Source organism: Eurytemora carolleeae, unplaced genomic scaffold (genome assembly GCF_000591075.1).
Source record: "Eurytemora carolleeae unplaced genomic scaffold, Eaff_2.0 scaffold1722, whole genome shotgun sequence".
Lineage (NCBI taxonomy): Eukaryota > Metazoa > Arthropoda > Copepoda > Calanoida > Temoridae > Eurytemora > Eurytemora carolleeae.
The window spans coordinates 26,384-44,457 of NW_019397615.1; the positions used below are offsets into that span (position 1 = coordinate 26,384).

The 18,074-nt window shown below is 33.8% G+C and overlaps 1 protein-coding gene across 1 annotated transcript; it reads left to right on the forward strand.

Moving 5' to 3' along the window:
• Positions 1 to 13,490: 13,490 nt before the first annotated feature.
• Positions 13,491 to 18,074, forward strand: LOC111715194 (calcium-activated chloride channel regulator 1). Its single transcript, XM_023490478.1, has 2 exons — positions 13,491 to 13,705; positions 14,816 to 18,074. The coding sequence occupies exons 1-2, from the start codon at positions 13,568 to 13,570 to the stop codon at positions 17,900 to 17,902; spliced, it is 3,225 nt and encodes a 1,074-aa protein (XP_023346246.1). The 5' UTR covers positions 13,491 to 13,567; the 3' UTR covers positions 17,903 to 18,074.

Genomic DNA, 18,074 nt, shown 5'->3' on the forward strand with positions numbered 1-18,074 from the left:
TGAAAATATTCCTGTTTAGGGCTGGTCATGCAGTTCTGAATATAGATGAAACTGTTGCTATTTAGGGCTGTTCATGCAATTCTGAACATAGATGAAACTATTGCTGTATAGGGCTGGTCATGTAGTTCTGAATATAAATGAAACTTTCGCTGTTTAAAGCTGGTCATGCAGTTCTGAATATAGATGAAACTATNCATTACACTGGTACAACTGTGTGACCTCGTAGCTCCTCTAGTTTATGAGACATTACACTGGTACAACTGTGTGACCTCGTAGCTCCTCTAGTTTATGAGACATTACACTGGTACAACTGTGTGACCTCGTAGCTCCTCTAGTTTATGAGACATTACACTGGTACAACTGTGTGACCTCGTAGCTCCTCTAGTTTATGAGACATTACACTGGTACAACTGTGTATGTGATGTATGAAAAGAGAAAATTTATCCAGGGTAATATTAGATATTCAAATAAAAATGTCTCAATAAGAGGAGATATATTTGAAAACATATTTAATTTAAATCTTACTTGCAACTTACTTCATTTTGACAGGTAAGGCCTTTTCCATTTCACCTTTCAACAAGGTGGATAGGAAAATTATTAATATTTTAGAAAAGTTGAATCTGATATTTGGAGTTGTTTGGAGAGCATGATTACAGGGAAGGATAGATCAAAACTCTGTCAGGTAGAAATCTGAAACTTCTGGATATGCCTGAAAGCACTAATCCATATCTTTGATAGTTCGACAGAATAAATTTATTCCTTTTGGATATATCAATGGCCGCCCATATTGAAAATGAAAGTAACATTTTCATGAATTAAAAATTTGGAAAAATCTCTAAAATTATGAACATTTTGTTAGAATTATGAAAAGAATATGAGGGAATGTCACAAATACATAAAATATTATCTTTATTTTTTCTAACAAAATGTTTGTTAGAAAATGCTTCTTGTTTGACAGTTTCTTTTAACAGTGTTGAGAGGTTAAACTAAATTAAATTTTGATATTTTATTCAAATCTTCCAAGAAAGAATAAAGTCAACTTTAACGTTATTGAAATATGAAATTGTGTACTAGGAAGACGACATTAAAGAAGTGTTTTTGATGTTAACTTGTAACAAAGGAAATAGTTAAACTAGTAACTTATTAATTACTTATTCCATAGAACGAATTTCTGTACACTGCAGGCCATTAGTTTGCTTTCTGTTTTTGGACATATTTGATGTCATAAATTGAGTCTAAAAGTCGTCTTCCTGTTCCTGAGTTTTCTGGTTCTCTCTGTAATCCAGAAACTAAAGTAAGATAAAGTAACAAAATCTTAACAAATAATAATGTTTAGATGATTGAACAGATAGAGCAGAGTATAGAGAAAAAACCTCAAATATGTAAAAGGTTACTTTAAGAAAGTTAAAAGAATGTCGTATATTTTTGCCTCTCACAATGAAATGTAAGTTCAGAGACGAGTTTCTTTTTAATTTCAAGAAACCCTCCTTTAACATATTTGATTCACAACGTTTTTTACCATGTCTGAATTGGATATCCATATGTTTTTGTCATTAAAAGTGATAATTTTCATTCGTGGTTTCACTAAAAATGTAACTTGCGCATTTCTTGTTTATAAAAACTGTTATCAATTGAGATTAAGGTTTCAATGCTACTGTTTTAAATAGAAGGTCACTACCGCCCCTTTACAGATTTTATCTTAGAATTTCATTCAACAAATTGAAAATTGCACAACTTGTAGTTCACATTGTTGGATCAAAACTTCTGAGTAGATCAAAATGCCAAAAATTGCTAATTTCCAAAAGTTGAGGCTCTGTTATCAAAGAACACGCAAATCTGTCCCTTTAGTATATAAAGCATAAAGTCTGATCGCGTCAACCTTGTTGCACCGGCAAGTCCTGTCCATAGAGCTAGGTACAGTACAAACTGGGACCGGAAAGGTTGACCAGAGTCCAAAACTAAAGAATGCGCGAATTTTAAGTTCGAGGTTAAAAGTTCTGTAAAATAATGAATAGCTACNCGCTCAGGGTTAAAAAGGAATCTTAGTTTTGGTATAGATCAGATGGCCGGTGACATACAAAATGCACATGGGTGCATGTATGACATGGATTCTAAGGTTGCAAAGCTTTCTCTCAAATATCAACGAGAATTTTGCGAATTGCTTCTTTAAAACAAAGGCTAAAATTAAGAGATTGTATGGTTCTAAAAAGTATACATGTATCTGGGGATAACAGTTTACCCTAACCCGTGGCCCTAACCTTTCTCCGTTAAATAGTTGCACATTATAAATATATTTACTGAAATTGTGTTAACACAGATTAAGAGTTTGATATAAAACTTTCAAGTCAGTTTCTCCTTCCAGCCTCCAGTTACCAAACATATTTAAGACTCAATTATTATTTTATCTGTTTATGATGTTGCATTAAAAGTAAATTAATTGCAATTCCTGTAACTGTAATCTGAAGCAAATTAAACGTCTTATATTTTTTCAATCATAACTTTTCTTAATTAAAGACCTTGTGAGAAGAACAAAAATGTTTTACACTTCCAACATTTAACAGAATACATTTTTATACAAATATAAACTAGATTAACTACAAAGTCACAAAGTCGCAAAAATTGTACCTTCTCGGTCTGTCTAGTTTACAGTGCTGTGTCTCATGTTTTTTAGCTTAATCATTTCCTTCTATTTTAATTTCTGCAGTTCTGTTGAATAATTGGCTCAGATTTAAGATTTAAATACTGTTTCACATTAATTACAACAGAATATTAGAATTTATGGCCTTATAAAGTTAAAACACAAATTTCAGATTATTTAAATAATTTCCGTGATTTCAAGCCAAATATTGCATTTAACAGTCAATACGTGAGTGAGTGTAAATGTCCGTCTTATAAAAAAGTCCCAAAACCTCTCATTTCATCTACAGTCATTCTATTGTATTGTATGTTTGAAATATACGGATTTTCATGTATGTTTGCAACTTTCTGTGTTAGAGTCAAGAAGACTAATCAACAAATCAACAAGTCCAATCAATCAATCAATTAGCAAATTAATCAACCAGACTAACAGTCTATTATCACCGACGCCTGCCTATTGTTTTACATATATATAGTATGTATGCTGATATGTAATATGCATGTATGTATGTTAAGTGTAGGTTGGGGTGTTTGTATGTAGAGGTGTGTGTATGTATGTATGTAATATGCATGTATGGGTGGGTGGGTGTATGTTTGTTTGTGTGTACTGTGTAGTGTATGTAAGTATGTCCTATAAACTATGTACTGTGTAGTGTATGTGTGTACTGTGTGTACTGTGTAGTGTGTGTTTGTACTGTGTGTACTGTGTAATGTGTGTAAGTATGTCCTATAAACTATGTACTGTGTAGTGTATGTGTGTACTGTGTGTACTGTGTAGTGTGTGTAAGTATGTCCTATAAACTATGTACTGTGTAGTGTATGTGTGTACTGTGTGTACTGTGTAGTGTATGTAAGTATGTCCTGTAAACTTTGTAAAGATATTAATCTGAGCAGAACGGATGCATAATCTTAAACCTTGATATTTTATATTCAACTATTATAGATATAGGGTTCAACCAGTATACTTCCAGTTTCCCTTCCCTTCATCCCCCTCTTCCCCTCACTTCCCTTCATCCACCCCTTCCCCTCACTTCCCTTCATCCACCCCCCTTTCCCTTGATATTTTATATTAAAATATGATTAGAGGGTTTCACTAATAAAATTTCAGCTTCCCTTTCCATCAATTTTTCTGCTTCCCTTATGAACCATCTCCTTTGCTTCCCTTATTTACTCCAAATATCCTTCCTTTTAACTACCCATCACGTCAACTTCACCTTCGTTCAAAGTACCCCTTCAGTTAACTACCTACCTTCGTCAAAAGCACCCCCTTCCTTTAACTACCTTCCTTCATAAAAAGTACCCCTTTCCTTTGACTACCTACCTTCATCAAAAGTACTCCCTTCCATTTAACTACCTACCTTTATCAAAAGTACCCCCTTCCTTTAACTACCTACCTTCATCAAAAATATCCCCTTCCTTTAACTACCTACCTTCATCAAAAGTACCACCTTCCATTTAATTACATACTTTCATCAAAAGTACCCCCTTCCATTTAATTACATACCTTCATCAAAAGTACGCCCTTCCATTTAATTACATACCTTCATCAAAAGTACCCCCTTCCAATTAATTACCTACCTTCATAAAAAGTACTGCCTTCCATTTAATTACATACCTTCATCAAAAGTACCCCCTTCCATTTAACTACCTACCTCCATCAAAAGTACCCCCTTCCTTTAACTACCTACCGTCATCAAAAGTACCCCCTTCCTTTAACTACCTACCTTCATCAAAAGTACCCTCTTCCATTTAATTGCCTACCTTCATCAAAAGTACTCCCTTCCTTTAACTACACCTTTCTTTCCTTGAACTAGTTTACTCGGCCCTCTTTAACTACCTTCCTCCCCACCCCCTTCACCTTCAAGGAATGGATGGCCTTACTTTCTAAATAGGTGTCTGCACTGCAGACTGAATCCAAATTACGAAGATGAAAAATAAGTTAGAAAAGAGGGAAAATGAAAGGAAAATAAGTTTATTTTGTTAGACGAGTAAAATATATATTTTTGTTATTGCGAGGCTAATCGTAATATTTGCAACCTGTTTACCACATGGTTAGACCTGGGAACGTTTGTACTTTTTCAATACTTTCGATGAAAATTAGTTAAATTAAAGGCAAAGGATCTAGGTACGTCCATCAATTATACAACAGAAATTTTAAAGTGTCACAATGTCAGGAACACCTTGACCGATAGGCCTCAAATTTTGATTGGAAATCTCGGGAGAACCACGGGAATGTTCTAAGCTTGTGGGTTTAAAATGTAAAATTGAGTGGGTCGACTTGACCTGAGTGGGCTGGATCCAAAACCTAGTATTTAATGATTTTGCAAAGAAAGAAAGAAAGAAACAGCTGCAGAGCATCACGAATATTTGGAAACAGAAAGCATAAATTGAGCACATTCATATCTAAAGTCTCATCTTTGATATATAAAAAAACACTAATGGATTTTAAATGATTTTAAATATCATCAGATTTTAGATGTCGTCTTTGATTTCCAATGGTTAAGCCTGTTGCAGGGAACAAAAAATAGCAATGTGTTTTGCATACATCTCCATCTATGTCCATCTCTAATCTAAACCTGCATGTTGTGAGAATATCCTGAATCAAAATGTCGACCTACATATGTTAGTTAGTCAATCAGCAGGTTCAAATTTATGAATGAAAACTTCATGTTTGTTTTAGTTTCTTTATAATACAGTGGGAGCTGCAAATCACTCATGAACTATATAGGGTGAGTAAAAAAATGAAATTAGCGATATGTTGCACAAAATTTTAGTTTGCTTTGGATTGTAGGCATAAAAACATTAAAATATGACGACACAAATTAAAATACCGGTTTTTTACTCACCCTACAAATATCTAAAAAAGAGCATTTTTTAGCTTGAGTTTCTGCATGTTATGTTTAAAAGTAATTTTGGGGAAATTTTATTTTAATAGGTTTTCTAACATTTTTTCAAATAACAAGTTTACAACTAAACATTAAAAGACAGCTTCTAACTATGTTAAAACTTTTATGTGTATCCAAGTTGTTTGAAAGCATGGAAGAAATTAAAATGTAAAGTCGTCTTTATTGTATTTATATATACGACGACGACTGCGCTTCTCGCTATTATCTTATGGCCCGAGAGATTATTGTTACAGGGGCTGCAGTTACAATGGAAAAGTGCATTTGCATTAAATTAATAAAAAAATACTAGTTTTTCCAAATCATAAAACAATCTACATCTGTATATAAATTTGGCTTGTCTGTCTGTTTGTCTGTCTGTCTGTCTTGNAAAGAGAACATGTTCACAATTAATTTAGGAGATGGGCGCGAAGCGCCCTCTAAGGCTAGTAACATAAATTTTAAGCACAAATTACTTGTTTTCAAACCATAACTGCAAAAAAAATTTTATGCAGGGGGCTCAGCCACGTTGCCTCGTTCATTACGTTTTAATCGGTAATCCTGGGCCATACTTTAACACCCTCTTTGCACCCCCTCTCCAGAAAACTCAGACTCTCCCCTCCCCACCTTCAGCTAGAATAGGCCGTTCATTGAAATCATTGAAATCATATGGTTTCTGCACCCAAACTTATATTTATCTGACATACTCAAATCCCAATTGCTTATTTTAAAATAACTATCATCGTCCTAAAATTAATTAATAATTATAAAAAAGAAAGCTGGAAAGTGTAAATGAGACGGGTCGGTAAAAGAAAGAAAGCTGGAAAGTGTAAATGAGACGGGTCGGGAAAGGAAAGAAAGCTGGAAAGTGTAAATGAGACGGGTCGGGAAAGGAAAGAAAGCTGGAAAGTGTAAATGAGACGGGTCGGGAAANCGGCCAGGAAAAAAACTACCTTACCAATTCAGGATAATTTCGGGGAAAATCTTTATATTTGGGGCAAATTAGTGTGGGAAAAATCTTAAGCTTTATTTCAGGGGAAAATTTTATTTTTGGATGGCGATTTTTTTAGTTTGGGGAAATCTTAGATCTTTGTTTTTGAGTCAAATTTGATTTTTGGGGGGCTTTTTCAGTTTGGTCAATATTGCGTATGGGGAATTTTTAATCTTATTTTGGGGTTAAAAGTTTTTTGTTTGAGTGCAATTTTAAAATATATAGAGAGGCCTTATTTTTTAAACTAAGGGTTATTATTTTGTTGGGGGCAAACCTGCTTAATTTTTTAGCATTATCTAAACAAAATAAGAGGCCTTTTAGATAGAGCTGTAAATTTTAAAGTTGGTTGGATTTAGAAAACTTTTGGGGATAAAAAAATTAAATTTAGGTGCAAATTAAAAATATTTGATGGCGTTCTTAAAAAAAACAAGGGTTACAATGTTGAATAAAGGGGCAAATTTCAGTCTGGTGGGGCAATTTGAATAAGAATGTGTGAAATTTAAAAAATCCGAATTTGGAGGCATTTTTTTAACGAAAGGGGGAATATAAAAAGAATCTAAGCTTACACTGAGTGTAGGTTTAATAAAAAAAAAATACTGTGGGGGCATATTTCTTTTTAAATTTTTGAAAAGTTCAGGGTTTCTTAAGTTTTTCCCCCCTTCTACGGGGGGGAGGCAAGCCCCCATGCACCCCCCTTAGATGCGCGCCTGAGTGTTGCCTGGCCTTGGCAATTGGTTTGATCTTTAAACCTCGAATGTTGGAAGCCCTGGATATGAATATTTTAAATAATGCAGTCAAAGGTGGCCTCCACTGGTATTTGTGTATACATGCACAAATAGTGTGAGGGTAGGTTAGCCACTATAGCTTGTCAGATAAGAAATTTAAATATAATGAATGATAGGTTTAGCAGATTTTCTAAATCACGGGGGGTCATGGGCAGCTTACAGCTGTTTGAGTCTGAGGTGGTGGGTAGTGGGAGGGGGGTGGTGGGTTTGTTTAATGTTAAATGTTAAACCATGGAAAGAATGTTACGCCGAAATGCAGAAAAGGGCATGAGCTTGTAAATATGGTAAATCCAAAAGAAACTGTAAAAAAAATTTTTTTTTAAAGATGAAAACTTTTATCAAGAAATGTCATTGAAAGTTTCGTAATTAGTTTATCTATTGTGGTTTGTTTTATCTCTGAATATATAAATATTTTTATCTCATTTTATCAATTGAAAACAGATAAAAATCACAATATTCTTTAAAAAAATTGATTTCAGACAACTCTAATTTTACTTCTTTTGGTTATTGCAATATATCAAGATACAGATTGCTGCCCACCTGACGCCGAGGATTTTTTTCTCCAATTGTTGAACTAAGAAAATTGCTCGTCAGTCACTAACTAGCGTCCTTGTGACAAATTAACTAGCATACAATACACCGACTTATTCTCAAAAGAACTCTGTGCTTGCATGCCGAGCTACTCCTTTTCTTTGTGTTCTAGCGGTATCATTATCGTCTTCCATCCGTTTAATAGTTCGCCAAAATACACATGCGAATATTTAGCTAAAATCAAGATAATTGCATGAATGAAATAATATTACCAAATAAAAGTATTCCGGTTTTTAAACACAAATCTGTACACTTATGAAATGTTATCCTCATCAACTAAAGAAATCGGCCGGACGTTTGTTTTTATGTGCTTTAAAGAGACTGTGCCTGTAATTTCAAGTGATCCTCCTTGCTTAGAATGTAGTTTTTGATTTTTGCATTTTTTAATGAATACTTTGAACAATAAATAAAATTGTAATCAGAATAAATCTCTATGGGCGCTGTAATGTGATAGAATTATATAGAATTCAATTTATTAAAATTCACTTCCAAATAATAAGTCCAATGGTTAAGGTTTAAAGGGGGATGTAAGCGTAATTTCAAATAACCTAAAGATGACAATGCCCGATTTACTATTGTCCCTTAAAAAGTATGCCTGATAAATTATCAATTAGAAATTCCTTTGTTTTTTCATTTGTGAAAAAATATACTTTTCTAGTCAGGAAACGATATTTTTGATCAGATTAAGGTTTCAAGTAAGAGATACCGTTGTACATCGGGCATTGCCATCTTTAAATAAAATTTCACTTACAGAACTTTTAGATAGCGGTGAATTCATGTAAATTGTTTTAAATCTCATGCCAACAGATAAATCATTCATAGGTTTAGTTAGTGTTGTTAGGTGTGGTGTGAGGGGGATGGCGGGGGGGGGGGGTTAAAAAGATAGGTTGATAGAGATTGATATATAAATAAACAAATATCAACCTAATTAGATTGATAGATAGATAAATAGGTAGATAAATTTAAGAAAGAGATATAGTTGTGTTTATATGAATTATATTTATAAATTAAGAAATAATTCTGTAATAGGCAAATAGCGTTACAACATTTTATAACGATTTTATTTATGGAATTTTTAGGACCAATACCATAATTTCTGTAAAGTTATTTTACTTTACTATTTAGAGATGAATCAAAATATGGAGTCTTTAATAGTAACTTTTTATTTCATGTATACTTTTACCATCATTCGTATTTTTTAATGTTTTTGTCTAGCTTTTGTAATAACAAAGATCTATCTTGAAAACAAGATTGAATGTATAAAATGTAAACTATGATCTGAATATACATAAATTCACCCAAATATAAGAAAAGAATCCAATAAACATGAATAACTCTGGAATATTTTCGATCAATAAGATCAAATGGTTTTAAAAGATTAAATGTCGCATTTTTGAGATTTTTATAAACATTTAATGTGGTAGGGACGTATAACAAACTCAAGTTGCAAGTACACTGCACCACAAACTAGACGTACAGAAGGAGAAGGTCAAATTTATGCAACATTTCTGGTACGACTTTAGAACCTCTTGGCGTCTCTAGTTTAGATTTTACGCACAAGTATGATATAGACATTTAATCCAGTCATATGAAATTCAAAACTTTATTCTTCTAAAACTATTTAATAAGAGAAGTTCTAATTGAAAACATATCAGATTTAAATCTTAATCTAAATTTACTTCAGTTTAACGTGGCACAAGTACAATCTGTGGCCGAATTTAGTTTGATACGAGTTTATTTGACATAACAAAGTATTTTACATACTTGGTGCATTAATCGCAGCCTCGCAGGTGCGGTAAAATACCGAGATAAGAATAAGATTTGGCTGTGCAGTCTTTAGACAATCGTTTCTCGACTATTCTGAAAGGGATGACGTCGCAAAAAATTAAAATGTACCAAAATAAATTATATTTTTCATTTTTCGCAATCCCATTCCAGATAATGTATATTGCACATATCGCAATCAAAAATAAGAAAAATTACACTGAACATATTTTTTAAATCACTACAAATAAAAAGACGAAAAAACACGAGTTAGAAATGTTTGAACACTAAAGGCTTGAAGATAAAGAGGTTTGACAGGGGGTAACTTTGCAAGATGCATAGATAACAATACATAACAGATGAATAGATAAGAAAAACTACAAGATCAAATTAGCATTTTCTGTCATATCAATCTTTCTGGTGCGTATAGATATAGATATACATTACAAATAGATCGTTGAAAAAAAAACCACAAAGAAAGTAACGTTCAAATCCAAAGCTCCAGGTCTATCTTAAAAAATTTTGTGGCCAAATATTTAACACAAAATTACTGACTGTCCCATGCTCAATTTACAGAAAAAAAAGATATATTTAGAAAAAAATGTCCATTTTTTTGAATATTTGAATATTCGAGCTTGGCCAACCTTAGCAGTCCTATAACTTTTGACTGAACCGCAAATTTACAATTTCCAAAGCGCGCGGCAGAGGAGTGTGACCGTTTGCTTTTCTCTGACACCATTATTAAGAGGTTTTTCCGACGATTTCCCTTTTAAAAACTCTATTTCTTTAACTTTCACTTTGGGAAATAGAAATAAAAAGCACACCAAAAAGAGTCAACAAGAAACATAGAGAAATAGATAGATAGATAGATAGAAATTTAATTCAATCAATCTTGTTCGATCATATATCTTGCCACTGTTTGTATAGGAAACGGGTTCTACTGTGAATGGGGGGGGGGGGGGGTGATAAGATTGAGGAAATTGGAAATTATGATTTTTTCCATATTTTCCAGAAAAATAAAAAAATATATATAAGGGTTAGAAAATTATAAATTCAGTTTCTTTAAAGTTAGATTTGATATTGTTGTCCTTCAAGAAATCAGCGATGTTTCTTAATTGCAAATAAAGCAAAAAGGGCAAACCAAATTATTAAATTAAAAAACGAAAAAGTCATATCTCAGATCATAACTTACATAGAAACGCACGCCTCGTATTTTGATTATGCATTTCATGCATCTTTTCAATCCAATTGTGTAAATTTTTGTATTTCTAACTTTATAATTTTATCTATAATAAAATTTATATTTTGAAATATCAGAGGTCTACAACATCCTTTTGCGAAAAAACACGGTTAATAAAATTTAAGTTATTAATAAATTTTAGCAAAATTAAGGTTTACACTTGCCCTTTACAAGCTTTTTAAAGTTTTATTAAGATGGGCACGGAGCATCGTCAACTAACTTGTTTATTCTATTTCTTACAGTTTGATGGTACAAGATGTGTTAGTGTTTACTTTATCAATTGTCAGATAATAAATCTATTAATGTGTCAAATTAATAACATTGTTTACATAGTAAATATTTCATTACAAATATTAATTTCGAGGATGATACTTTTTAGATTTTAATTCACGTCTAAGTAAAGTAATCTGCACTTACAGGGGACTGTAAGCGTAATTTCAAATGACCCTCTATGCAAAGATGGCAATGTCTGATTTATAACTCTACCTTTAAAGGGAGGGACGGGCTATGTAAGGTGTAGTTGAACTGACTATGCAGTGTTGTGGAAAACTTCTTTCAAATTTATATGAGACTTATTAAACTTTTTAAAGATCTGTAAATCCGGAGTTTGAGTGCAAATTCGACGTTCAAAATTCCTATTTTGAGGGTGGATCCGTTTTCAGAATTAGTTTTTTTTATTATTAAATAGCGATAACGAAAAATAAAGTAAAAATCAAATGAATCCGAAAGAAGCTTTTCACAACACTGCATACTCAGTTCAACTACCTTACATAGCCGGTCACTCCCTTTATATTAAACCTTTGTCCGATCAAATATGATTGAGATACCTTTTTTGTTTCTTTAAACTAACTGTTTTCATATGCTGTTTCTCTGCAATTCTTGCTTACAACAATAGAGAAATTATCAGAGAGTTAAACCCATTTCGAGTCAGGAACACGACGATATCTTTCCCATTTTTGATCAGATTAAGGTTTAAAGGTATACTGGGCATTGCTATCTGTACATGGAGGGTATTTTTAAAGCAAGCTCACAGAGTTTCTTGACAATTATAAATGTTTTCAATCAAAAATGCTTTCAACTCTTCTTATTGAAGAACTATGAAGAAAAAAAAATTAATATATTTTGTTGTTGTTATACTAGTCTTTTTTTAAATACTGTTCATAAAATTATTTTTGTATATTACATTAAAAGATTTTAAATTACATGTTTCACGGGTATTTAAAAGTAATATTGCATGTTGTTTAATCAGGGCTCAAGGCAAAAACTTCTAATTAAGAGAATAAAATACTAATAATGAGCTGAGACTAATTAACTATAGCAGCAATGTATACAATTTTTGCAGTTGGTCTGCACGCAACATAATAAATCCTTTTAACACTGTTTACATACACTTGTCGTCGTATATATCATTGAAGAGGATTTTCGATTTGAACTTTGATTTCTATCAAGCTTTCAAACAGCATGGATTGGATATTGGATACACCTATAACATGAAAACAAAGAGAAGCTGCCAATCAAAAATCAATTCTCTATAATTGATTGTAAACTTGTAATTCGAAAAATGGAGTAATGACAATCAAAATTTAAATAAAAAAGTAGTTTTCGTTGTATTGATTTGAACGCCGACTACCGCACCAAAACATATAATTCATTCTTTTTAGAAATTTGTATGTGCTTTAAATAACTCATTTTAATCTTTCAAAATAATTTTAAATCTTTCTTATTTAAAAGGTTCACCGACATAGGGTCAAACGGAATAGGGTCAAACGACATAGGGTCAAACGACATAGGGTCAAACGACATAGAGTCAAACGATCACGGGCAAAAACGCGATAACTGGTCAAGATGTAAAACAATATTCTATGTATCATTTCAGGGTGAGGTTAGGAAAGACAATTTCTGGGCCGAGCGCTACGGCTAGGACAGGCTAGGGGGCCGAGCGCTGTTGCCAATAGTTCAAATGAACAAAAAAATAATTGGAAATTAACCATAAATAGACGTAATGAAATTTTGCCCGTTTGTTTCACTTTTTGGCCCTATGACGTTTTACTCTTAGTCGTTTTACCTTTTGTCGCGTTTTAGACCGTTTGTCGTTTAACCCTAGGTAGTTTTACCCTATGTCGTTTCACCCTATGGCATTTGACCCTAGGTCGTTTGACCCTATGTCAGTGAATCATTTATTAATTATAATCTGGTAAATTCGTAAGAAAACTATCAAAAATAATCTCTCATATACCATATTAAAACAAAAAATCGGTCTTGAATTGGAGATAAAAATATTGATTTTTTAGTGTTTTTTTTGGCAAATAAATGAACGTTAAAAAGATTTGTTTGAATCGAGATAATTTTACCCAGCACGTTTTTTTGGTTCATTCAGATTAGCCTGTAAAGAAATTATAATGTTGCGGAACGCCTTAAACTTAAAATATTGTGGCGCGTGCCGACCTGTAACCTGAAATAAGATGGCTCGTACCGACACTAAACATAAAATATTTTGGCGCGTACCGGCTTTAAACATGAACTGTTTTGACGCGTATCGACTGCGCGAGTTTGAGCCACTGCTCAAGTTTACAGATATATCATTGACGCTACAGACAGTTTACAGAAAACAGTTGTTGTCTGACGTCCTCCCCGGGCACACGTGAATCATGAACTGATAAATTAATAAACTGATAAAATGGGGATTTCGCCAAGTGCTGTGCTGATTGCATCAGTTTTTCTTGTGAATCCAGGACTTTTCGCTGATAAATTTAGCGTGAAAATTAGTGAGAATTTAGACACAGAAAATTGCACAGTAACATTACAAAAATTGCAGGTATTGACAACAATCTAAAAATGTATGAAATAAAACGTCAAATATTTTCTATATATGTATCATCTCAACTTAGATTATTTGATCTAAAAAGTTTAAAATATCTAAGGTCTACGACATTGGGTTGAAAAGATATAGGGATTAGAAAATCGAGTTTGTGGCATTTCTGATAATTATGATGATCACAAAACCTCTCATGCTACGAGTTTTCCTAATGAAAAGATCAAACTAAGAATTTTCCAATAAATTATAATCACTGAACCTCTCATAGCATCTTACTGTTAAACGAATTAATATTTGAGAAGAAAATACGTTGTTTAAAAACGTAAATTGTATTTTGGTTCAAGTTTACTGGGTTAGAGTCAGTACAGTCAGTACAGTCAGTACAGTACAGTCAGTACAGTACAGTCAGTACAGTACAGTCAGTACAGTACAGTCAGTACAGTACAGTACAGTACAGTACAGTCAGTACAGTCAGTGCAGTACAGTACAGTCAGTACAGTACAGTACAGTACAGTACAGTACAGTACAGTACAGTCAGTACAGTACAGTACAGTACAGTCAGTACATATTTTGGAAAGTTTTCAGTAAAAAAAGCGAAAAATGAAGAAAAGTATTTGATAAACAAACCATTTTCAAATTATGTAATAATTATTTTTAATATTTCTGACATTTTCATGTAATGGCAATATCATAATTTCTATTTTGGAACTTGCTTTTAGAGGGAGAGGGGAGGAGGGCTCCAGAAAAAAAAGTGGTAAAATTAAAAGCACCAATTTTTACCTTTACAGTTTGTAACGCTTTGTGTTTATTATCATTTTGATATCTATTCATCCTTTTGATGTGTCTATTGCAAAATGTAAAAGTTAACATTTTAAAGTATCATTATCATTTTTCTTCGGTACAGTTACTGAAGGGGGCAACCTGGCAAACGCCCCCCCCCTCCCCTTGTGAATAGTTATCCTACACGGGAAAGGAACCGGTTAGTTAGTTTCTTAAAACTGCAACAGTAATTTATCTAATAAAAATTACAGTTTTATACTTATGAATATCTTTTATTCCTTTCTTCGGTTTGATTATATTTTCGCTAAATGATCATGGGTTTTTTTTCAGGATGTTTTGGTTTCAAGTTTCTCCGGACTGAATGATCTTGGATTAGGAAATGATATCTCTAATATTGAAATCAGTTTACCTAAACACTGGAGACAGGCTGCTTGTCAACCTGGAAGGACTGTTTTATCCACCCGGATATCTGGAGCTAAACCCAACCTTATCCTGCAACATCAAGGAGATGAACCTTACTCTCTTCAACCTCGTGGTTGTGGAGCTCAGGGTTTAGGTGTATCACTACCTCTCTCTGCACTGAATAAACCCAACCTGGAGAGTACAGTGATGACACAACTGATAAACTCTAGGTTCGGAGTATTTCTCCAAGATTATGAATCCCTAACTCAGATTCTAAATAATACCAACTATGATGGGATGAGTAGGACGGAGCAGAATATAATCTGCGAAGGACGGAACCCTCTAGATATAATTGGTACCCGGAGTCAACCTGTCAACTTTACTCAACCTGAGTTCAGATATGTTGTGGAAGGAGAAGAACATTATGTTCTAGTTCTAGATCAAACCAGTATCATGGATATCAACCAAAGATGGATAAATATCAAGAAATCTTTTAATAGGTTTATAAATAATCTCAAGGATGGAACTATGTTGAGTATTATAACCTATGGTAGAGAAGGTAACCTAGTTTTACCTCCTACAGTAGTTACACATACTAATAGAGAAGGTTTACATGGAAGAATACCAAGAAGAATAGAAGAATCTAATGAAACATGTTTATCATGCGGGATAAAACTAGCCAATGATATATTAGCTGGAAGCTCTGGATCTATTATACTTGTAACTGGAAACTTGTATTCTAATCTCCAGGTAGATGATATAACTGAGATATATACAGTTCTATATCCAGCAAGGGAGGAAACCAATATTGGAACAGTTTATTCTATTCTTGAAGAGAATACTGAGAATCCACTAAACCAACTTAATGAAGTACTTATTGATATAATGAACAGAGCTGAAGAAGATACTCTTGCAAAGATTCATGAGTCTGATCATCTCTCTTACGAATTCTCTGGAACTTTTATTGTGGAAGAAAACCTAAGAGAAGATATAACTGTAACTCTAACAGTTGAAGATGAACAGAAGATAGAATATTTTGAAGTTATTGATCCATCAGGACAAAAGAATATATTCTCCAAGTTTGAGGACGGGATGGTTTTACTCCGGTATAGTGGATTAAGTGAACCAGGAATATGGACGTATCATGTTAAACTGTATCCAGAGGCAGGATTACCAGGAACAAGGATGCTTGTTGATGTGGTAGCACGAGGAAAAGAGAAAGAAATAAGGATTGTAGGAATACAAACCTTGAAGGTTGACAACTTCTCCACCCCTGTACAGATACTGGCTAGGGTTGAGAGAGGAGAAGAACCAGTTCATGGAGCTGAGATCAAAGCTATTGTATCCGGACCTAACTCTGATACAGAAATATTACTCAAGGATACAGGATACTCGGATATCAAGGAAGGAGATGGTGTATATTCTGGATATTTGGCTGTATTCTCCAGTATACCTGGATACTATACAGTGAGAATACTTAGTTCGGATAATAACGGAAGATCATTTACTCTGTCAGAGGGAGCTCCGATACCCACTGGTTCATATCGGAGATATGTTGCTGCTCCGTCCTTCTTTGTCAAGGTTGGAGTAGTACCTGGAGAAGATATAATTCCTCCGTCCAGAGTATCTGATCTGAGTTCAACCCTGCTCAATACATCCTCCTACCTAGAGAACTCGGAGCTATCTGAACCTGAACTTGAGAACTCTACATCTCTGAACCTAGAGCTAAGATGGACTGCTCCTGGAGACAACTATGATGAAGGAAGAGTGGATAAATATGAAATAAGATGTCACACCAATCCTTTAGCCTTGTCTGAAGAGAACTTTACTAGTCAAGGTATCCTTATAAATCAGGGTACAACCTTGATATCTCTAGGTTCAGGATCTATACAGAGAATATTAACCCGGGTTCCTTGGACCAATGAACTATTTTACTTTGCTTTAACATCATTTGATGTTGCTGGGAACAGAGGACGTATAAGTAACCTTGTTCAAGTATATGTTGATGAAAATACTGATTCTGATATTACTGAGACGGATGAAGAGATACAAGAAGAACTTAAGCTTGGTAAACTCAGCTGGTTTCTTGATAAACAACAGATATATATTGTATCAGGAGTAGGGGGTGGAGTTCTTCTAATCATAGTTCTTCTTATCCTTGCTCTTATCCTTAGAGCTAAACGGTTAAAGAGAAGTAAAACACAGTGGGTTCAGGATACATATGAAGCTGGATTTACTCCGGAAACCAAGGTTGAGAGAGTTGAGACGGAGAGTGGTATTTACAGTTGGTTAGAATCATTGCCTAGATCAGAGTCTGGACAAAAGAAAGGATTTGAGGAGGGAAGTAATAGCTCCAGACCAACTACAAGTACAGATGATTCTATCTCAGATTCAGGGGAGCACAGGCAGAGCAATGAAGGATTGATGCCTGGAACAAAACCCTTTGCAAACACCCCGCTTCGGGGTGACGGGATGAATAAAGAAATTATATCCGGGATGACTGGGGATAGTCTAAAGCTGAAAGGAGATGAATATGTAACTAATGTGATCTCAAAACCCTCTCTGACAATATCTCAAGCTCAGCTTATTGAAAGATTAAATGGGGGAACAATGTCTGATCGAAGTGCATCATCAAACCTAAGTGTCCTTCCTTCTCATCCATCAGCTAGTCATCCTTCATCCAATCCTCAATCTCCTTCTCATTCTTCATCTAAACCTCTCCCTCCTCCTCATCCTTCATCCCATCTTCTCCCTTCTCCTCATCCTTCATCCCATCCTCTCCCTTCTCCTCATTCTTCATCCAAAACTCTCCTTCCTCCTCATCCTTCATCCAAACCTCTTCCTCCTCCCATTCTTCCTCGCCAGATTCCATATTTGTCTCCGTATCATCATCTGAGCAGGGAGGAACCAAGACAGAGCGTACGTTCTTACTCCAGTAGTAGGTTAACAGTTGAACCTCTGGATTATACCAACTATCATGAGATGAGGAAAACACGGCATGAAAGTGTTGTGTGATCAAATTTGTTTCTTCTTGATAAATTACATTTTTGTAATTGATAATTCAAGGATTTATTAAATTTTCGATCAATTTAATGATCAATGTAAGTTCATGATTATTTATTTTATGATCATTGATTAAATATCGATCAGTTAAAAAAACAATGATCAATGTAAAAAAAAAACTTTT